This window comes from Poecilia formosa, unplaced genomic scaffold (assembly GCF_000485575.1).
Source record: "Poecilia formosa unplaced genomic scaffold, Poecilia_formosa-5.1.2 Scaffold63, whole genome shotgun sequence".
Classification (NCBI taxonomy): Eukaryota; Metazoa; Chordata; class Actinopteri; order Cyprinodontiformes; family Poeciliidae; genus Poecilia; species Poecilia formosa.
In genome coordinates this window covers 454,476-478,942 of record NW_006800002.1, presented here as the reverse complement: position 1 = coordinate 478,942, position 24,467 = coordinate 454,476, and the positions used below count along the sequence as shown (strand labels likewise).

At 37.6% G+C, this 24,467-nt stretch overlaps 1 protein-coding gene across 3 annotated transcripts in view; it reads right to left on the bottom strand.

The window, feature by feature from the left end:
- Positions 1-24,467, bottom strand: part of dph1 (diphthamide biosynthesis 1) — a 115,945-nt gene that overhangs the window by 84,230 nt on the left and 7,248 nt on the right. For all 3 annotated transcript variants that reach the window (XR_476424.2, XM_007554349.2, XM_016672643.1), the window contains exon 3: positions 15,386-15,449. Coding sequence is in view for 2 of the 3 variants with exons in the window: in XM_007554349.2 (XP_007554411.1) it covers positions 15,386-15,449 (64 nt within the window). In the remaining variant the exon portion in view is untranslated. The remainder of the gene's footprint in view (positions 1-15,385; positions 15,450-24,467) is intronic.

Sequence of the window (24,467 nt, the reverse complement as noted above, 5' to 3'; positions counted from 1 at the left end):
AGGGGGTTGGGAGGGTACAGGTGCTTCATCGCTGCTCTTGTTCAGCCACAGAGCGTAAACTGCGCAAATGAGCACATACAATTTCCATCCCATCAAGCCACGTGTCCACCAACACTCAGCAGTGCATGATGAAGCAGCCCCACTCCCAACCCCCGACCCCCCACTACCTCCCTTCTGCACAAAACGTGTGTGATTTTTTCCCCTCACATCTGGCAAAAGCTCATCTTTTATTTCATTACATTTCAGATATCAGCGACCCCCACCCCACCCACCTCCACTTCCCGCATACACCCACCAACAACCCTATTGTATGGCTCTGAGTGGGCTTTGGATGGAGGGGAAAGCAGATTGGTACAGAGAGAGACGGCCTTTCCCAAAGGTAGCATCTCTCTGCACAGATGAACCATCATTATTTCTCCAAATGAATTCAGTTTAGGTAAGTGGGGGGATAAAAAAAAAAAAAAAGATTAAATCGGCGAAATGAAAGTCCGCTGGAATAAATGATGTTATGTACGGTGGGAAAACAAGAGGATATGCACCTTGAAAACTAAACAGGAGAAAAAGAGGAGCATTACCTATGACGCACGGAAGAGCTTGGATATAGCAGATACGCACACAGGGATAACGACAAAAGAGAGAAGAAAAAAAATTAAACAACTAAAAACGGGCAATCACATCGTGTTTGTAATATCACCAAATGTGATAGCAATAATCTGCTTTATACACATGTAACAAAGACTATATCCCAACTGCCATCCTCTAAGCAGGGGGCAATGAGCAAAAGGATTAAATTATCTCATATCCCTTCTTTTGTTGTCTAAAGGTTTTTACCATTTCCTCCAATTTAACTTCTTCTTCTTCTTCTTCTTCTTTACCTTGTCATTTTTTTCCACATAGGAATCATTGGTTTGCTAATCCACAAAAAAAGATTTGAATTAAAAAAAAAGTGACTGTCAACCTGCAGCCGTTGAACATCTGCCAGCAAAATGAGACAACAGCGAGGCTGTGAGCAGTGGATGATGCTTACACAGATGTTTTCAGTAATACCATTAGATAATCCTTTAACTCCCTGAAAAACAAGATCATTACTGGCATTTCCCTGAGTGTATCTCATCTATTTGCTATGCCATTTATTCCTAAGCCTGAGCAATGGGTCATTATAGAAAAGCCCCAGAGCTTTATCCAGGCAGAACCCAAAAGCTGTACAGTGAAACGGCGTGTAGTTAGAACAACGGAAACCAAGTTTACATAATAATACAAAAGAGCAAATATGGCAAATGGCTATAGGGAGTGGGCATTGTTGTACTGACTTTACTGTCAAAGATGAAATCTCAAAGCTATATGCAAACACAGTCACGGCAGTCTTCATAGATGTCTGGGGAAAAAAAAATTCAAAAAAGTAAATCAAGTTGGATGCAGTAGTTATCAGATCAGCGAGGGTTTAGATCGGGATCGTGATAAGCATGAAGGAGAGGAGATAACAGGGGGTATTATGTGCTGCTGTGCCACCACCGGAGAACATGCCCAAAGCTTCCTTTAAGATAATGTTACTGTGTGCAATTAATAATTCATCCCCTTTTCTGGGTGAGCAATTATCAATCATGACAAAGGCAGATGTAAGAAGCGAACAAAAGAGTGGTGTTTTTAGAGATCAGGCTGTTAAAACTCTATTAATTAACTGTTGTCAAAGAAATGATTCTTTAAAGACACAGTATTATGTGTTTTCCAGGTACATAGTGCCTTTTTATAGCACAATCAAGTAACTACATTACCTTCAGTTGTTATATATTTATATGAAACATGAGTGAAAAGAAATTTGATTTTGTAATTTAATGCTTTGAAATTGTGTCTCTGCCTCTTTAACAACTCCTGCTCCTTCAAACATTGCTCATTTAGGAAGTCATCACATCGCTCCTGTATTAAACTTCTAGCAGTAGTTTTACCAGCATTGCAGTGAAAAGTAGCTCAAACACTGAGATTAGCTGATGCTCAGTTCCAACAGGTGTTTGCTAATTGCTGCTGGCTAGTCTGAAGGAGCTGAGCGGGGCAGTCGCAGGGGAGAGCTGCTCTGTGAAGCAGAAGCTTGGAAAGTGCAGCTCTGAGGAGGAGCTGAGCCTCAAATATTCTGCACTCAATAACAGGGTCCAGAAACGTTTCCCACAGTAAAATACAAGCACTTCGTTTTCAAATGTTTCTATATTTTGGACATAAAAACAATAAAATAAATAAATTTTTAAAAAAAAGTTTCAATTCACTGTTAAAAAAAACTTTATTTTGAAATGTGTCTCTCACACACACCCTCTACATCAAACTGATACGAGAACAAAACACTAATCTAAAAAAAAAAAACCTTTACTTCAATTAAACAGATCAATGAGTCATTGTGTCTTTAGGAATAAAGTAATATTCTTTCCACTGAAACAATCCAAACAAATCATCAAATGAAATGCTCAAACACAATATAGAAAGAAAGTTATATAAAAAAAAATCTCTACAAAATGCCCGCACTAATTTCTCTGGCAATTAGAAAATGGAAATAATTTTGGTAATTCTCTAAACAAGAGAAACCTTGAAAACACCTAAATGAACCCTGCATATAAAAATAATGCAGGTGTATCTATAATACTATAATGCCATAATGTCACATTTTCTCTCCAGAAACTGTACTTACTGGTGGGAAGGTGTTTACATAGCAACTCAAATCATCAAACAAAAGATGTCGGCCTTAAGGCTTTTTTATGACCTACTGCCGGTTTGATGGCAGAAAACTAAACATTTTTGTTTCATCTTCTAATCTTTCATTATGTCAACAAAAAGTCAAGACGGTTCATTGAGAGCTTAAGTCATGAAATGCAGCTGTATTCAAATGAAAAAAAAAGATGGAAAAAAATTTATTTAACTGGCTGGAATGCAATATGTACATCATTTGTTTGTAGAAGGTTTTGACAGCACATTATTAAAATGTTCTCAAGCTGCACACATCCAACATTATTACTTTAACCGCCTAAAAAAACAAGCATTTGTCTTTCTACAGTTTAAAACGTCTGTCTTAGAAGACTGTACTTGATAAATCGTAGTGTATTTTTAACAGGGGAGCTTGAATAGACATAAAAAAGACAAACAAGAAATCTGAGAAGGCATTAGTTGTTTGAAATCAGTATAAAGTACCAGTAGGACGTGTGTTTTACAGTCTTGTCCAAATGTATACCCAGCTTATGTTCAGACTTCTAAAAGATTAATGCTGCTGGACATAAGTTAAATTGGGATTTTACCAGTCCCTCACTCAGCAAAAATATATGAAATGGAGCAATAGCTGGCATTCCTATAGAAATCTCTTTTGACATAAAAGTCAACTGTGAAAAATAACCGGCGTGAGAACCTTTTTTGCTCGCCACGATTGATGAGGTCACATACGTATAAACCCTCCTTCATTTATCCTTAAGGGTTTCCTTCATCATGTGTCGTTCTGCTCCTCAAGACTTTCTCTCCATTCTTATTTTTCAACTCCTTTCCTAACTCTTGATGCTTTTCATAATTTCTAAATTGCTGTGACAAAAAAAATTTAAAAAAAATCACAGTTATCTTTTGCATTTCTCTTCACAGACGCTTTGGCTAATTATTGTCCATTTTACATCCTTCTCAGCCCAGATCTATTATTGAACTGAGCTATGTATAATTAATAAGTCACTGTCCTAAAGTGAAAGGTGAAAGTTTATCTGGATGTGCTTTGAACACATATGAGAAGATGTTCATTATTATGGCAAAACTATGTTTTTATGTACACAGTGAAAATCGCTCATCTTTTCTGATTATTTTGGACATAGTTATAAGTGTTTCAACTATAAAGGAGAAAGAAAACATTTATTGCAGCATTCTTAGAGCCTTTCTTTGAGAAAAGGCTCTTAGAATGTCAACTAATCCACTCTGAAGTGAGAGATTAAAATAATACTGTGGTTCACATAATGTTCAGCCTCTGTCTCATTACGAAAAGAAATGTGACCTTCACTTTCAGAAGGTATCCAGTATAAAAACTAATTACATTTGACAAAAAAATAGTAATTTAACTAAATAAATATTAGGGGTAAAAATTATGATTGCAGCAACAACTGTGAATATGTTCTTTGAAGACAACTTTACGACAATGTTATCCAAATGGGAACAATAATAAGTGTTTAGGAAAATTGACATTTTAAACAAACAAGTATAGCATTGTTTAAAATCATAGAGTCATTACCTCAGCTGGCAAGAATATTATAGCTATAATAATGTCTAAACACATTTATTTATGGTTAATTTGATTTTTGTGCTATTTTTTTTTTACTTTTGTGAAATAAACTATTATGCTGAAGATCATTCAGATTTAAATTTGAATTTGGGGTTTTTTTGTCAACAAGAGATGAATAGTGTTTTCTCTACAGACTGATACTGTATAGCAACATGTGTGGAAGGGGAAATATTGAGTTACATAGTAATTCATGTAGATGTAAAAGACTGATGTCACTCCAGGACCTAGCTAGCTCATTTAAGGACTTCAAGCTGTGGAATTAACATCACAGATAATGTCAGCATTTCTGATATTATAACTTATAACTCTGGTATATCTTGATAAAAGCTGGTGCTTAGAGCCAGGCTATACTAACTTTACACACAAAGTTCTCTGTTTCTGGTGTATTTTTGTGACATTGTCATGGGACCACAAACTAGAAGCTAGAAACAATACCATGTTTACTAGGAACCTTCGAAAAATCATCCCGGAAAACAACTGTTTCTGTGCAGATAAACCCATAGGCTTTAATAACCCACAGTTGGGTACGACCTCCAACTTTGTGAACGACTGATTAAAAGTTAGTTTCTTGAAGAAAAAAAAAACTTTACTTCATTTCGAAGCCTGGGCTTAATATTACACTGCTTTCTGTGAAATTACAAGCAGATGTGCCAGACACTGTTACCCAAAAGAAGAGTGATTATGATGGGTCAGAGTGATTATGTTGGAGGAAGAACAGATGAGGACAGAAGGAATAACTTTGCATATCTTTCTTCCACATTGCTGAAATGTGGCAAACAAAGAGAATCCAGCATGATGTAAAAGCTTAAGTATCTAACAAACCGATAATTATTCATATTGTAGTTCAAACTAAAAATCCAAACCCAAGAATTAACTTTTATGCAAGTTACAACCAGAGTGACCACCCTGTCTTTCTGTATCCATGGAAAGAATCAATTGTACTTTTCACAACAGCAGGGACAATTTCAGAGGTGCTATTTTCCAAGATATCATATTACAGTGTCAGCACCTACCAGAATTTCAGGTCTGCCAGGGCATGATGTGATGTGATTACGTTTCGCAAAGGTGAGACTGGTGGATATTTTTGTGATCCTGTAAGTCTTTGTCCAGGAGATGAGGATGGACATTAGTGTGGCTGATTCACTTTCACCTATCACACCACGGACGGAAAATAATCGACTGCGAAGGCACATATGTCACATAATCATTGGTACAGCAACAAACCCCGGGCCGTGGTCATGTTGACGGGCTTAAGTTTCATTCTTAAATGCCTCCTTTGGTTTTTGTTGTGTTCAAACTAACTAGGAACACAACAAAGATGTCAGAGGAGTAGAAATACTTCGGGTTTTTTCACACCTGACCGTCCGATAGAGTCGGCTCAATTGGAGACCAAAGTTGCAACTGAACAGAGTCAAACAAATCAAACCAATTGAAAAACCTCTTTGCATCATCGCCTGTGGTGGCGCTTCTTCAAAAACCTCTGAAGAAGACATGAGAATAACTTCCTTCTTTACGAAATGTGAACAAAAATGGAGTGCAACCATTTTAGTGGTTTTGAATTTCTCTTTCTTCCTAGGTAAAAGACCACAAGCTATTTCTCCCTCTACTGCTAGACTCTCGTCATTTTGACTGTGTTTACCCAGAATGCCCTGCACTATTGTTCGCATCTTGCTTTTGGATTGGTTTCTGGTCCGCTTGCATTCTCATATGTATTCAAACGAACTGGACTTTCTAGACAAACAAACCAGAGTTGGACTGACCTCTTAAGCCATTGACTTAGATCTAAGCATTTTGAAGGTGACACTTAAGTGGTTAAAGCACTCAAAACAGGGCTGCTGTGCTGGTATGAATACATCCTTAGGCGCACTTTCTACTAAATGAAAGAAGGAATTTAAGATAGATTCTCCCTTAAAAAATAAAACGGATGAAAAATGGTACTGGGGAGAGTGATAAACTGTTCCACTGAAATATATGCCATCAGTTCTGTCACTGTTTTTCTCTAAAGAAGATGTCACAAACCACGGGAACATCCTTGCTGACAAGTTTTCGCCGAGGTTTGCTGGAACCTGTTGAGATGCTTTTTCAGGAAAGTTTTAAGTGGGCAGTAGGAAAACGACTGTCTGGAGAGACCATCATTAGAAAATACAACCTTCTATGGGTGAACTTGAAGCTCATACAGGAGTGCTCCAACTAATAAGCATCTCAATTAGCCAAAGAGCCGGCACAGGCGAGAGCCGAGTGCAAATTTGGGAAAACGTGTGTACTATCGTTCACTCGCTCATTTGCCAGACCTGTTGCTCTTGCTCAGCCATGGAGAATGAGACAACGTGAGAGAAAGAATGCGTCGGAGTCTCCTGCGAGGCTTCTTCCTAATGCTAGACCTGACATTTACCCTGGGAGGCTGTGGGCTGTGGCTGCTGCTGCTCTCACTGAAATGATTCAACCTGCTGTGCAAAAGGGAATCTATTCTGATGGATGTCGACAGCTAGGAAGTAGAGATGTCTTGAGGGTGTGGGGAGTTGTGTGTGCTTATATTGTTTCTGGATTTACCAACACAGCACTTGACATAGCTTTTATTTGAGCCATTTAGGGGGTTATTTTGGCAGTCACCAAGGCTTGGCATGATGAAGACTGATGGAAAACAGGTATGGTGTGACAGTGGGGGTCTCAGAGGGATGGCTTTCAATCAGACTTTTGACTGAATAACCCTGTCAACCAAACAATTGCAGACAGTTCAGCAGATAGTGAATCCAAACCAGCGGAATCATTGAACATATAATTCTCTTAAGTAAGGCTGTCACTACATGCAATTAATCTCATGACACATTAAAGTGAACTCATTAATTTCCATTCTGATTATTATTTTTTTGAAGGGAAATTTGGTTTGCAGAGACTTAATTAATTTTGTTTATGGTCTTGGTTGTGTGTGGTTTTATTTCTGTTTTATATATCATTATCGGTTTATGAGTTTAATTTTGGACATCCTAGACCAGGGGTGGGCAACTCCAGGCCTCGAGGGCCGGTCTCCTGCAACTTTTGGATGTGTCTCAACTTCGACACACCTGAGTCAAATAATGAGGTCGTTAGCAGGACTCTGGAGAACCTGACTGCACTTAGGAGGTGATTCAGCTGTTGGATTCAAGTGTGTTGGATCAGGAGACATCTAAGAGTTGCAGGACACCGGCCCTCGAGGACCAGGATTCCCCACCCCTGTTCTAGACATCTTTCGGTTCCAGTGTGGAGCGTTCTCTACAAAAGTTTATTTATGTTTGCGAGGTCATTATTATGCCTTAATCAATAAATGACTTGAAAATGGACTCAAAACAGCAATGTCATCATTTATTGCAATAAATACAGGGATAATTTATCATCCTGCAAAATTTGTTATTGTGACTAACTCACATGTGTCACAAATGGTTTTACATTTGAGATATTGATGCCATGCTGAACTTCTTATCTTAATTAGAAAAATGTCCCTTGGATACCTAAAGGGAACACTGTATCCAACGTCAGTCATTCCTGTTAGTATAGCAATTTCTGTCCATTGTACCTTTCTTGTTTTGGTTTCTATCTACCAACCTGGAGCTTAAATCTGGCTCCCACGGTAACAGGTCTACCAGGTCAACTTAAACATCCCCAGTGACCCTGCGATTAGCTGATTCCAACATAAAATGGAGGGCCAAAGTCACTCCAACAATAGACTCGTCACATGGGGAATAGAGTCGGACAATATGGCAAAAAAAATTACCTAAATATTTTTTTGGTAACACTTTATTTGAAGGGGTGGGCATAAGACTGATATGACAGTGTTGTAAACATGACATGACACCTGTTATGAACATGAAGTTTTCACGAATGTTTTATTGTTGTCATGAAGTTTCATTCGGTAAATAATATTTTTAATGCAACGTTGACACTTTTAATTGACTTTTTCTCAACAGTTTCATAGAACTTTGCATTAAAAGGGTCATTATTGACCTAATAATGCAAAGTTGACACTTTTAATTAAGTGTTTATGGAACTTTCAGTGTAACTTCGCTTTGAAAGTGTCACTATTTACCGAATGACGCTTCATGACAACAGTCATAAGCATTCATAAAGACTCCTCCAACATGTTTATAACAGGTGTTATGTCATGTTTATGACACTGTCATGTCAGTCTTATGCAAAAATCTTCAAATAAAGTGTTACTCCAGTTTCATACAAACTTGGTGAATACATTTTTGTGCGCTTTTCTACACTGTTCAAGCTTTGTTCTGAGTCTTCATAATTGACAGAGGTTCTTTAAATGTTACACACCATGTAACTTTGTGGTTGTTCCAAACCACAGATCAATGACTCATGCCATGAAATAAATGCCATGGATTATTGGCCATCTCAATCAACGCGTAGGCTCAGTCACTGTTATATCTTTAGAGCTATTTTTAACAAAGCTCCCTTGGTACTTTTGATTTGCTATTCATCTGTAGGTTTTATTTACTGAAGAGGCTGAAGATTTGATTAAGTAAGGATGATTATTTTTGGTGACTGTACAAGCTTGTACATCAAATATGGATTTTGAACAAATGTATTACTCATTCATCTTCCTTTGTTTTTCTCACTCACATTTTATAAGTTCCAAGTATTCTAATGCTGGGGAAGCTGCTGCTGCCAAGTATTGTGTACAATACAGTGATGTCATAGTGAAGTTATCTTCATCGTTTTGCTCCTTCATCATACTTACAAGAGCGTGCAAAAAGTAATTGCCCTTTAAATCTAATAATTAGCTGCTCCACTACAGCAACATTTTCCATCAAGCATTTCTGTCCTAAAAGATCTTGTGGTTTTGGACAAAACCTCATGTGCTTACTAGGCCTGGTCTAGGCATAACATAATACTTAATCTAAAAAGCACCTTAACACTTCAACCACGGCTAAATTTCTCTGGAATGGGAAGGTTCCTCGTATACGCACTCAATTCTTACAAAGACCTAAAAGGCTTGGGAGAATGGCCTTGCCAAATTTTAGATATTATTATTGGGCCTCAAATATTAGACTTTTTAGATATTGTCTCGATGCAGATAGCCCTTCTTCTCCAGGTTGGCTTGTTATGGAGGCCAACTCTGTAAAACCTGTGTCCTTGGCAGCCTTACTACATTCACCATTACAGTCTTCAACTAAACCTTATACTTCTAATAAAATAATCGATGCATCCTTAAGGCTGTGGATGCCGTTTAGACTGCATTTTGGCTTGCAATCTCTTTCTGTCTATGCTCCTATAGCTTCAAATCTTTCGTTTCTACCATCTCTCTCAGATGGTATCTTCCTGTCGTGGCGGAGAATAGGAGTTTCAACTTTTCATGATATGTATCTTGATAATACTTTTGCCTCGTTCCAACAAATCTCTGAGAAGTTTCATATCCTGCGCCCCCAATTTTTTAGATACTTGCAAGTGTGCAGCTTTGTCTGCTCTACCTATTAAAATTTTCCCAGCCTTCCCAGGGAGTCACCCTTAGATATTTTTCTAAAACCTCCTGTCAAATTGAAAGGGGCTATATCTTTTATTTACAATCAAATCACACTTCTACGCCCACAAGCCTTGAATTCTTTTAGAGCACTTTGGGAGGAAGACCTTGGACAGGCCATTTCAGAGGATCTTTGGACTCAAATCCTGTCATTAGTGCAGAAGTCCTCTATTTGTGCCAGACATAATCTAATTCAATGCAAACTTGTGTATCGCATTTAATATACTAAAACACATCTGGCTAAGTTTTATACCAACGTTTCTCCTGCCTGTGATAGATGATAGCATTCTCCAGCTAATTTGATCCACACTATCTGGCTCTGCCCTCAGCTTTTTAATTATTGGTCCAAAGTTTTTGCTATTCCGTCAGACATTTTTTACAAGAAACTGGAGCTTGACCCCTTGATTGCTTTGTTTGGAGTTGCACCTCCACAGTCCACCCTATCCTCCTTTCAGAAATCCTCCTTGGCTTTATTGACATTTTTGGTGCGGAGAGTTGTTATAATGAAATGGAAGTCGCCTCAATCTCCATCATATACACATTGGCTTTGAGATACACTATATTTCATTAAAACTGAGAAAATCCGGTTTACTTTAAGAGGCTCTTCTATGAGATTTTTGGGTTTGTGGAGCCTCTTGTTAAGAGCCCTTAGAAAACCCAGACCCTCTGTACGGAGCAAAGCGCAGAAAGAAGAGTTGGTTTTTACCAGCCTACAGTGCAGCCCTAACCTGCAAAAAATTTTAAGCTGTGCTAGACTGTAGAATCTGTTGTACTGTTCTGGAAAACAAAGTCAAATAAAAGCCCTTTAATGATGCTTATCACACCCCAATAATCATGAGATGGCATCTGCTAGAGAAGGGCCTTGGAGAACAAAAAAGGCTTCAAAGCCCTTTAGCATGTACTGAATATCTGAAAGGGAGAGTTATTAGTCAGGGCATTTATATTTCTTTGCAGTCGGAGATTCTCAGTAAATTCTGCTTCCAGCTTATAAAAGTACCTTTCAATCCTAGAAAAAGGCAACAGGAAAACTTTCACACATAATAAAATATAATGGTGCAGTTACCAGCACACACATTACTGGCAGCCTACACGGCATTATTGGTTTTGATGAGAAAGTTTCCTCTCTCATTCGCGTGTGAGAGCTGACTCTAAACTAATCTTTGAACTCATATGACATTGTCACCACAGGCAGCGGACTGAATTATATAAATTGGCACAAAGAGAATCAGATAAAAGAGGCTGAGCATTGGAACAAACAGATCACTGCTCTAATGAGCATCAATGAGTTCTTTAATTTCTGTCATTTGTTGCTAGTTGTGACTCTTGCCTCTCTTTTTTTGTTCCATTTAGGTTTTTTTTCCTACAGTGCTACACTGAATTTAAGTACAACTGTTTGAGAGATCATCCTTTTAAGCATATTTTTTTCCTAGTTCATATACTGAACAAAAATATGCCAAAAGAACCCAATAGACATTATTTGTTACATTATTATTTATTGTAAACATGCATATGTAAAACGTTACACGTTTTGGCCGAAGCACATCATGATTCACAAGAGCTTGTCCTCATTAAGACTTAGCAATCCATCCAGCTGAAGCTCCTAACTATCAGTGCAGCTTAAGCTTTTTATCCTAATTTCAATATGGATCTCAGCCCCGTCCATGTAACAGGGGGTTAGTAATAGGGATGATAAATCAGTCCAACATATGATGTTATTTTGACTTCTAGTAACACTAAACATCTGCGGGTGAGACAAGGTCAGCGCTACGTTCTGCCAACATGCTAACTTTTTTTTTTTTTTGCTGCCTAGATGCTTCTAAATATTCGTCATGCTCCGTCCTGTGATCTTTTTTTAGTTTTAACATGATGAGCTACAGCTCCATGGCATCACAGCAGAACAGTAAGTAATCTTTATCAGTGGAGGTGGGAGGGCTAGGGTGTCAAATTAAACATCCAGAAGCAGAACACTTTCACCTATGGGTTAATCCACCAAAAGGATCTGACAAATTTCATGTGCCATGCCGAGATTGTTATCAAAGCTATCCTCACTCTAAGGGCACAACCTAAGAGATTATAGTATGAGCTAAAGTAGGCAGAAAAACAAGGTTGTATAGGTTCCTCTTTAAAAAGTTAGGGCTTTATCTTTACATAGAGATCAAGGATCACACAACTGGGAGGCAAAAGCTGGCACAGGCTAGCCTAGAGTCACTTCTAGTTCCATAAACCATGTGAAAATCAGCTAAAAAGCTTAAAAAAAACAGTAATGGTGAATTTATTCAAATGTAAAGTAAAGCTAATATAAGTTGTTTATGGTTATTCAACCAAAACATGACTTAATTTGGGGATTCTAAAGAGTGATTTGAACTGAGGATGCACCAATCCACTTTTTACACTTCTGATACCAATGCAGATATCTGAGGTTTAGTATCAACCAATATGATCGGATACAGAAAAATCTGTGCTAAACTGATTTAAAACATTTATTTTGAATAAATGTACTGAATTACAAATTTATTCGGTATCTTTGCACCAGCACACATAAATACACCAGTAGCTTCACAAGCTTGGTCTAACATGTAAAGACAACAACATTAATTTGTTTAGTCAGTGCAATTAGCAGTAGAACAGCCAATGTGAAAAAGTAATAAAGAAATTGAAATAAAAAAAATAGGTTGACTACCTTTGATAAACATGTAAAAATCAAACAAATATTCTTCTAAATGGTTCAGAAACTAACATTAGAAATTTTAATATTTCATCAACTTCCTAAAATAATGGCCCAAATCATTTTTTGTCCAAAGTGATTTTTTTTTTTTTTTTTAACTTGGGACATTATTCCAGGAAAGAGATGATATAATGTGAAATAAAATGAAATAAAGAATGAAGTCACCCAGAGCACAAACCATAGAATTAGACTGAATAGATCTGCCTTTATAGATCAACCACATCGTCACTGACAACTAAACTAGATTTTTTTTTTTAATATCGGGACCAATACAGATATTAGTATCTGATCAGTACACCTCCAATTTGAACCATCTGTTTTCTTAAAAATAAAAACAACCTTAAATTATAATAATTTAAGTTAACTTTTAAACATTAGAAACGTGTTTACTTTGTGTCTGCTCTGATCTTTATTAAGAATTTTAAAAAAAAGCATGAGTAGTCCAGCAGATCCTAATGAAAACTATCTAAAAGAGAAAGATATTTTCTGCTTTGCAGTGTGGGGGAAAAATCATGCAGATGGCGACGAGAAGGTGAAAAACATCAAGAGACAAATGATAAAAGACGAGCTATAAAGGAAGTCAGAAAAGCAATTAGTGTCCGCTAATTGCTCTCATTAGAGGAGATGAGGCCGATTTAGCAGCGTTCGGTGATGGACATCCGAACACGTAGCATCAGTGTGGACTGCACAGATGTGCGGTCTGAGTGCGCTGCGGTACATATTGGCAGCTCTCAGTCTGATAGCAGCAGGGATGATAAGTCCAGAGCCTATCATCAAAACTGCACTCTATCTTTTTTGTGTTAAAGAAGCAGAACTGACTGTAAGTCGAACAGGAGATAGAGAAACAGCAGATGCCTCACAGAGGAGCAGTAAAGATAAACAGCATTACGGTGTAAGAAGAGATGATGTATAAAAATGTAGCGACAGAAAGACAAGGCTCAACACTTAGCGAGTGCACAGCCTTACTATTTATATTTTAAATAAGTGCAGCAAGGCATCGTAATATAAAGCATGTGTAATCAAGAACAAACTTAACACACTAAAACTGATGTGATCTAAGCTTCCTGCATGAAATCAAATACCCCATTCGCCCTGAAAAGTTTATAGGAGCTCCCAGCACTCTATCGTTCATCTTGTCCATTTTGTAATCAGGTTTCAATTGACGAAACACAGAAAGGAATCCACGCTAAGTGTTTAATGATAGCACCCATTTTCTTTAAGAGAACACATGACAGGCACCGCTCCTGGGGAAACAAGGGCAAGCTGAGAGCAAAATGAGACCGCAGGAACAGCAGCAGGGGGAGAGCAAAACAGAGAGAGAGAGAGAGAGAGAAAAAAAGATGTTTTAAGGACATTATGAACCACTTGCTCAAATGTGTTTTGAAATGTGTCTTTTTTTACAAGCACTACAAAACAAAATCTAATTTACTGGAGAGCAGCCAGAACCAGAGTTGGGATACGGCGGACCATTACAACATGGAGCAAAAGCATCCGTGTCCCATTTACCTGCATTTCTGTCACATTACAACTGGAAACTTCAGCGTGTTTTATTGGGATTTTATATGACAGATGAACACATAATTGTGGAGTGGAAGGAAAATGAGATATGGTTTTCAAAATGTTTTACAAAACAGAAACACCAAAACGTGGATCACCAGTTTCCACAAGTGGTAACAGAAAGTTTTCCCAGTCACTCCCAGTCTGTGGAAATCAATGTTTTCAACTCTTGACATTTTTCTAAATTAGATTTTAGGTATGGACCGCTTTAACATATAAACATGCTTTGATCCAAACCATTCCATTCCAGCATTGGCTGCATTGACCTATTCTATTGTATATACATTTTGCAATTAAGATTTTAAAAAAAACTAAAAAAAAACTTATTTTTCTGTAAATATGTTCTACCCAGAACTCCTTAAGTGGCATACTTCTAACTTCACCTAGTTCAAATACTGTATAAAAAATAAAAAAAAATGTTTCCAAGTAAGCACAATATGATGTCCAATTATTAATCAGTCAATCCAAAAAGTAACCAACAAATCAGCATCATGACTGCATTAATGCTAAGTCAAAAAGCTGAGCTTTTCACATGTTGATGTTACAAGTATTTTTTTTAGATGCAGATGAGTCATTTGCTGAACAAAGGAATATTTTACCGTTGTGTTTTTGACAACAAAATGTTTTTTTTATTTGAATAAGGAATTCAATTATCTGTTTATTTGCATATTTTATGCATTTACAGTATTGTATAAAAAAGGCCATAGTGAAAAGTTTTGCAGAATGTGGCAAATTGTTTTATCTGATTAACTGATCAATTGTCAAATTAATCAATTAATTATTAGAATAACCAACGTAATAATTGATTAGTAAAACAGTTGCAGCCTTACGTTGCATTTGCCAATCATATGCAATTCCAACAAAATATCAAAATATAAAAAACTAAAATACTTGTAGAAGCTACAATATGTTTAATGTGAAATCCTCTTTCCTGCAGAAGAAAAAAAAATTAAAGAAAATAAAATGAAGTCTGTTTGGTGCATTAGGGCCAACGTGGTTGTAATTAACAAGAATGATAACTCTTCCCTCCACTCCAACTGAGAGCAACGGGAGCTCCGGTATCTTCTCAGTCCAAGCCCCCCCCCAAAAAAACACAGCTTAATCACATCTCATTTTCTGCTGAACTGGTGATTGAGTCAAAGCCGCGGCGTTACGACGATGCTCTCAGTCTGCTAATGAGTAAAAAGTGGCCACGGCGAGTTTGGGGTTACATGCTGCTGGTTTGACTTCTACACCTGCAGCTCGTTCACACACTCCCAAATAACAATAATCAAAAATAAATAAATAAAATACCTGTTTTGTTCCTCCAGCTTACCTCTCTATGATGTCGGCAATGGCACAAGCAAACATCTGCAGGCCCTCCGGAAGCTGCAAAGCAACTGAAACGAAAAAGAAGACGACAAACAGAGGTTACATACTCGTGTTCCAGCAATGGGGTGCGTGCTATTGCAAACCGCATGAACGGTACAGCTGTGCTGGTTCACAACGCTGATAGCAAACGGTGACATTTCAAAGAAATATTAATTCTGCTGCTGCTGGTCGGGTTTTAGCGGGTGACGGGCTGCTGGAGAGTCCAAAACGATTACAGCAGCTTCCATCACTTCGGCTCACAACTCGCCACTAGCGTCATGCGTAGCACTGAGTCATTCTGCCCTTAAAGTCAGGCAACCAATTAACTTTCACTTGGCCCTCTGACCCCAACAATAAGAGGTCAGTTGATTTACTGACACATGAGCCGAGAAACCCAAAAGAAAAATCTAATTTTAGGGCCTTGCTAAGCAGTTTTTGTCTCTTCTCAGATTCGGAGACAGGCATGCTTTAGTTTTTTTTTGTTTTTTTTTCCCATTTTAATAAACACAAGCAGAAGTGCCTGGAAGCACAGTTTGCCTATCATCTCTGCTGCACCCTGCCTGCAATCAGGGAGCCTTTTCCTTTATGCATATTCCTTCAAAGACAAATGACTGCTACTAATGTAAACACACAAACCGGCTTTGAATGAAAAATTCTCCTCAAAAAAAAAATAAATAAATAAATAAAAGTATATTAAAGAAAAAAAAACGAACTGGATAAAGATATTTCACATGTTTTCTATCAAAACCTCAGTAATAAGAAGTGAGTCGGCTCGGTGCACACAAGGGATCTGAACTACATTTGCTGGAAAACATGTGGGAGCTTTGGCAAAGGAAACTTCTTAAGGAGAAATGAGGAAAATGTAAAAGGCAGCCGGTTCATCTGAAAACATCTAGTTGATGATAACCTGTGCAAACTGAGCACTTACAGCAGTAGTTATTTTTCTTTTCGGAAACCTACAGTTGTATTTCATCACTCAATCAGATTAACTAATGTAATCTATTAGGGATGCAAGTTATCGATTAGTGAATGGACAGATCTTATTGATCAATTAATTAATTAGCAAGCAGCCACTTTGTTACAAAACTGAGTTTGTCGTATCAAGAGGGTCGACCATCTTTCCACAACATGATGCACTAAATTTTTAATTATGCTGAATTTTTAAAAAAGCACATATTTTAACTATTTTGTGTGAGCAGTGTCAAATACTGACTGAATAAACAGATAACTTTGGTTTTCTCACAATATTAAAACTTAAGACATATTTATAAAATATAACAAAATGGGGATCTGTTAGGTTGCAGAACCAAAAAAAAAAGATAAAAAGAAAAAAAATTTGTGAAACACTAAATGAACAGAAATATGTCCATACAAAGTGCAGCCAGTGTATGGCAAGCCTTTTTAACATAAAATCAATTCATCCTGACTAGCCGTAATTACATTCTACATATCTAAAAGTGGATCCACATTTTGTCTATACTAAAAGGTTATTTTAGATGTCTTCAGTTACATTTTGACGAGCCAAAATTCATTTCAAAATATTTCAAATGACGTAACCGGATGTGTAATTTTATGGGTCACACATGTATAATTACAAATTAAGGCCTCTCCAATGAAATTAGGTCAAAATTCCATTTTTAGATATCAAAAATTAAGAATCAGACTCTGTGCAAAAAGTACAGCAAAAATAAAAAGTGATATGTGATTGTTATAATGTGCTCAAACTAATATTTTACAGTAAGTAATCCAGATCACTTAGTTTGGTTTAAGAAAAACTCATTAACTTTCTAACTCGATGTTAACATCACATTAAAAGTCCTGTTAAATCAATCAGTGATGAAAACCAGCTAATTTCTCTTGAAGGGCTCTGACCTGGGATCAGTGCGATTGCATTTATGAGCTGATAAAGGGAATGACAAAGGATCAAACACTTCTGTTTTTGATTTTCTTTGAATGCAGCCATTCAGGGTTTAGATAGCATTACGTTGATATTCCTCACTTCATTCAGGATTAACTGATGTTAAAAAAAACAACACTTTTAAAATGATAGCAGCTGGATGTAATTAGGAAATAAAAATAAAAGAAAAACGTTTAGGTTCTATTCAAAATACTAACAGTATTTTGCCTCTAAATACATTCACAAGTTAGACCATCATCTTTAAATAAAAGATGAAGGTCTTTTATTTAAAGATGTCCATCGTTAAACAGTGCAAACGTCTTGACAGATGCATTTAATATTTTTTCCATAAAAGAATAGCATATCGAAAATGAATCCAAGAACAATTTAGCTACATTTACTGATATTAATCATTTTCTTTCTCCATTAATTAAACATGACAACATCTTGTTCTCAGTGACTGCAAACACACTGATGGAGCCATTTGTAATCCTGAGAGGAAGAAAAGGCGAAATGTCAGATGTGGATTATGGGGATGACAACAAGAAGGTGAATGTGACACAAAGTCAGGAGAAGGAATGCGGTGCTAATGAATGTAATGCAGCTTGTGAATATTTGCTAAAAACAAAAAGGGATCTGCTTTTCAGATATTTTTTCAACTTGACAAAATAATAAAAAGGGTAGATTATTTCACCAGCTGTGGGAGCTTTGAATGATAATTTCCTCCGCTTCTTATTGCTTTCAAAAATGTCCTACATCATGAAAACAAAACATAAATTTGACAATTTTCAATCAAATAGGGTTGATTCTTTTTTACTTGTATAGTTGTATCGTTTTCTAGCTTTTCAAAATAATCATTTTAAATTTTGCAGCTGTGGAGATCACTTTAATTAGCAGGTCATGTCTTCATTTTATGGGAAGTGGATGTCAACAAAATGGCATCAAGGTGTTAATTCATTTCATAAATTCATTTCAAAATGTGGAACTCGTTGGATATATTTGTACAGTGGCATATTGTAAGCATTTATGTTTGATAGTTTTGATGATAATGGCTTACAGTTGGTGAAAAGTCAAATTTATTTTATTGAGAAAACAACATAGCCATCGATTACAAGCACTCAATACTTGATGAGGGGTGCTCTTGCAAAGGATCACCGTATGTGGCATGGAGGGGATCTCTAGCACTGCTGAGATGTTAAGAATGCCCAGGTTGCTGTAAGAGCAGCATATAGCTTGTATGGACCGTTGGGTGTGTTGTCCCTCATCTTCCTCTTGACGACACTTAAGATTGTCTGTGGCGTTTGGGTCAGGGCAGGATGCTTCACGGTAACACCATGGTCGTAAAGCAAAGTATTTGTACTTCCGGCAGTGTGGGCAGATCCCAGGTCCCACTGGACATAAGAACAGTGTTTCTAGTAAGCTCATCAGTACAGAGAAGGGTAAGGTATTTAGACTGTTGTGCTGACCTTGGACATGTCTAAAAAACAGTGGACCACCACCAAGAGATGACAGGACTCCCCAAATCATCACTAAAGGTTCTGACATACTTCATCTGAAGTGCCAAAATCTGTTCTCATTCTCGACAACGTGTGATGAAAATTGTGCCATTTTCTCCGTAGGGAGGCAATGGTCTGCCGAACTCTACACCAGACCCGGGTTGAACTATTTCGAAGTGTTGTTTGAGTGGTCAGAAGTTTGTTGCCATGTTTTATGCGTAAATGAGCTAAGACAGCAGTGTTGATATTTCTCCTCAACTAGTCCGCTTCCACTATCTGGTTTTTGGATTTGTAGAAGATGAATACTTTTTCACGAAATTTTTCTCTGACGCAGTGAAGAATAATCCACATTTGCTTGATCCTTCGCTTGTACTATAATAATAGTAACAATAATAATAATAATAATAATAATAATAATAATAATAAGACTGGCAAATAGTTAACTCCTGGATGAAAACTGTAACATCGTTGTTCACAGAGGAGGAAGTCTGAAGGAAAGTGCGGTGCTGGTTCCGTGACCGTTTTGTAAAAGAGGATGCATTGAGGTAAGGAGGATCTCCCGACAGCAGTGGCATGACGTATACTGGATGAGGAGGGGTGTCCCACAGCTGGTCTGTGGTGTTCTATGAAACGTGTGCGCAAATCAAATGTCCTAAAACCACGTGACTCTGCGGCGACTGTTTGGCTTCCTATGAAGTATGTGGGAGCTTTAATTGTTGAAACTTCACACTGGACCTCAAAGAACTTGAATTCTGAGGCTCTCCAATCTTCCTCCAGACTCTTTGACTTTGATTTAACAAATGAAATGCAAATTTTTGCTTTGATGTATAAAGATTACTTTGGACCACTGAGCAACAGTTCAGTCTTCTTTTTTTCCCCTTAGCCCAGGTAAGAGGCTTCTGATGTTGTCTCTGCTTCAGAAGTGGCTTATCACAAGGGATGTGCCAAACTGCAGCCCAAGAACCAAAGAGTTCAGAAAACAGGCCAATAGAACATCTGTGGTTTAAAGAATGAATCTATATGACACTTTTTAAGTACATGTATTGCTTGTTTTCTTTTCATACGTGGATTGGATAGGTTTTTGCCAACATCTAGTGAAACTTTTATGTCATTTGCATTTGTATAAATACATTTATTTTAAAGTTGGTGATGTGTTCATTACCCATTTTACCCACTGTATATATGAGTTTCACTTTTTTTGAACTGCATAACTGAAAATCTTTGATGACTTTCAAATTTACCGAGATAGAGCTCCATTTATTGATAGAGTTTATTCTGAAAAACACACCCAGAATGCAGGTTTTCATGGGAGGTGTCTGCCATCGATTTCAACCCAGCCGTGTGCGCAACTTTGCACCAAAATCTTTATTTCAATCAACAATGACATTTTCTGCCAGTAAACTTTGTCGCATCTTTTTACCAGAAATCCATCAACGTGTCTGTGAACCCGTTTAGTTTGAAGTCACAGAATTCAGTACACAAAGGGGTCTTTTTTACATGACTTGGCCTGAAACTATTTCAGTACTTCAGTGAAGTAATAAAAGATGGAGCAGACAACGGGCCAAGCAGGCTGAGGTGGGATGTACACGGGATGGAGTGATAGACGGAGCAATAAGAGGGGGTGGAGCGGGAGTGCTTCTTACTGATGAAAGGTTAAGGAATCACCCGGCGCTCATGCAGGCAAGAAGACGGGTCATTACATGGAAAAGGGCAAGTTTATTAGCGGAGAAGGATTCCAGAGTGCACCGCTGCCATAGCGGACGGAAAATAAAGAGCTTTCTCCGTCTGTTGGTTCCTGTGAAAGGGTGAGTCAGATGCTAGAAGTGAGAGTGCAAGCTTGAAGCTTAGACCTAAGCTTTATAAATGCTTTCGACTTGAGAGACATTTCTGCCCCAACAGACCAAACATCGAAGACTTGCCTCAACAAAAACACTGGCTGTATTTATAGCCGTTATTGACCAGATGTGTGAAAGGATTTATACTCAGAGCATGAAGACACAAGTAAGAAAGTTTTCTTCTTAAATAGATGTGGCAGTTGAACCACTTTGGTCAAAGTTTTAGTTTCAACAGGAATTATCAGGAGATGGTCAACAGGTTGAGTTGGCATACCTGTTGTTATAGCTCCGACAGCAGTTGAGAGTAGGAAGTTACATGTCGGATTATGGTAATCAAAAACAAGAGGTAAACTACGATAAGAAATGGAAAAATATATATATATTTATCAGCAGACAACAGGCTGAGATGTCAAAGCCAGGAGATTACCAAGTTTTCACACAGAAGTTTATAACCAGAAGGAGGCGAGTAAAGACATAGGAAGATTTTATCCCTTAGCAAATCCAATATCAGGTGAGTGAATGTAATGAATTTTTAAATGCCAAAAATCAACAGCACTGACAAAGTTTAAATCTTAAACTTCTCAAGTAAATGCCAAAAAAGGCTAAAAAAAAAAAGTAAATGGAAATGTTATTAAATTAATTTATAACAAAACTAAAAGTCTATAATTTTAAAAAATAAAGTCCGTTGTTACGTGTTTTCAAGGAACACAGTTCATGTTTCCGGTTTTGTCAGATAAATGTTTAAACTTGTTAATGTCAGACTAAGATAACCTGAGTAAGTAAAAAAAAAATGCAGCATAAGTTTCAGTACTGATGACGTTGAAAGTCCCAACGTTATGCAGACTGTGAAAGGAGTTTAGAAACTGAAGCTTTGCCGTTGCTGCAGTAACCTGAAACAATAGCATTTCCATCAGGACGCCTCACAGTTGGTTTGACATTTATGTCTTAAAAGCTTCGTCTGTGGTCTACAACAAACACTCAAAATATTACAGCAGTCAAACTGTCTACTCATTTGTCTCCCAAGACAATCTTTCTCAAAAACATTCATAATTCTCATTCCTTTGTATCCACAGGCTCTTACCTGTACGTATGAAAGAAAAAAACTTCAATAAAAAGACAGTGATTTAAAAAGAACACTCACAATGAAAGTGGCAGTAGGACTTACTTCAAGCTTGTACCGACATTGTTTTTTTTTTTTGTTTTTTTTTCTTCAAATTGACTACGAATGTAACCAGTGACGGGCCAGATGAATGTTTATGACATTGACGTCGTAATTACAATGCAACGCCTTGCAAGGAAACCTTGAATTAATGCATTGATGGTAATTTGACACAACGCCTACGTCAGTGGTTCTTAACCTTTTTTGAGGTACCAAACCCACCAGAGTGTAGTTAGTTGGGTAACTAGACTCTAGAGTCTAGTTGGGTAACTAGACTCTAGTTACCCAACTAGAGTCTAATTGGGTCACCCCAAGATCACCAGGTCTTCTTAAAAGGTAGAGTCTCCGAGAACAGTTCTCCAAAATATAGTCAGTGTTTTTAGCAAAGTTGAGCTGACTGTCCAGGAACAACCCAAGGTATTTAAAATTTGCCACAGTTTCAACAGGTTGGCCATCGAGAGAAACTGGAACCACTTTAAGGTCTTGTTTAGATCATTTAATTAGCTCTACATTCTTAAGAGAATGAAAAATTAATAATAAATAATAAAGGCTTTGCGGTATTCTGATTTAGTAATGTAATTATATTAGTTGTGTTACCACCCCCACGGCACTAGAGGCAGTAGCAACCCGAAAAGATGCGACTAAGGAGCAGATTTAGAAGTACACCGAAAGCTACAGAATTTGGTAAAAACTGTGAGCTTTGCTGAAGTAATTAAAGACACAAGTTCAAATCCATGCTGAGAGTGGAACTCCTTCAATCAGTGCTCCTCCGCAGCTCTGATTGGCTAAGCAATGTAACGTGATCCTCTGCAGCAAGTGATGGCAAAGCGGGGCGTCATCACGATTTTACACAAGTGTGACTTTACCTCCGCGCAGAGGCTCCGCCGAACCCGAGACCGACTCATCGAACCCCTGGGGTTCGATCGAACCCAGGTTAAGAACCACTGGCCTACGTAAACAGTGCAACATAAAAGATTCCCCAATGGCATCTACGGTCGAGGTATGACTGTGGCCTGAAGAGAGAAATAATAAAAAGGAAAACATCGAGAATAATACAGCGGCAGTATTATGTCTTCACAGATAGTGATATTTTATAGAACAATCATGTAACCTCTGTCAGTAAATGTATATCATACATGACTTAAAAACATTTTGACTTTGTAATTTAACGCTTTGAAATAGGGCCTCTGTCTCTTTAAAAACTCCTGCTCTTTCTGAAACTCCGCCTTCAGGAAGTCATCTAAACATGTCTCCTCTATTAACCCTTTAACAACATTTTTTCCAGCGTTTTACTGAGAAGTAGCTCGCATATTGAGCTCAGCTGATGTGTATTTCCACCAAGCGGTTTGCTAATTGCTGCTGGCTAGTCTGAAGGAGCCAAGCAGGGAAGTTGCAGGAGAGGGGCACTCTGTGAGGTGAAAGTTTGGAAACTGCAGCTCCTAGGAGGAGCTCTGTCCTTGAAGGTGGAGCTAGGTCCACCCAGGTGTTTTGGGTAGATTTTTACAATCCTGTACAGTAAACTGCTCAACCAAACAACACCCAGCTGATATTGTTCAGAGTCGCCACAACTAGTCGCAACAGGTGTGCGGTGGCCCCTAGTGGAGAAGCAACAGGGCTCTGAGCCAAACAGGCTCATCAAACTTCCTGGTTTCAATCCAGGTTGTGGGAAATGAAGGAATTAGACTTGAGAAATGTCAATTTTATGATGTATTACAAAGTTGACAGTAATGGAAAGTGAAAAATATAAACTCAGCGACTGAAATACAATTATTAGCAACAGAATTTAGCCTTTATGGAATTGAGAAATGCTGGAGTAAAACCTGAAAAACTACAAGTTGACAAAAACATAACCCTGGCCTTTTACATATGGGTGATAGTGAGATACAGAAAACAGAGTGAAAACAAATGTTTACATGAGCATTCATAAGCATGATCTGTTTCAAAATTCTATACTTTTTCAGACTATTTCCATTTTATCTTTTAGGCACATTCATTTACTGAAATATCCAGACTTTTCAACCAACATGATACAGTGAACTAGGCAAAGTAAGATGGAGAACAGAAAAAAAGTAGGATTTCTAACCAAACTATATCTACTATCATATCAAAACATGTTTGATGAATTTTATTTATTTATTTTTTTAGAAATTACATTTTCTTAAATAAATGTTAGAATTCAGTTTGGCAATTCAATTTTATTTCCTCCATACTCTATTTTACACACCTATTCAAGAGGAGACTGCATTCATAGGTGGTGTGCTTAGAAACTTTCCTGTATGGACAGTGAGGAGAAAAGAAAATCTGAGTTGGGGGACTCACAGCTTCAGAGTGAGTGCAGTTCTCCAAAACTGTCAATAACACACCAGCACAATTCCTATGGGAGTACCATCACTCTAAAGATCAAAAAAGGCCAACATGTTCCATTTACAAATTCAGTGTTAACTGACACCAAAGCACACAGGACATGAAGTGCATGTGAAAAGCATTTTGCTTCAGTTTAGTGACCCAGAAGAGGGAGCAGAGCGCAAGAAAAAAAAAACCTTTCTGTAAAATTACAGCAATACGGAGCTTAAACCATTTTCAAAAGAAGCCACCCTCAATGTGCCTTTTTGATGGTATAACACATACATCTTGGCTGTGCCTAGAACTGCACATTTCTG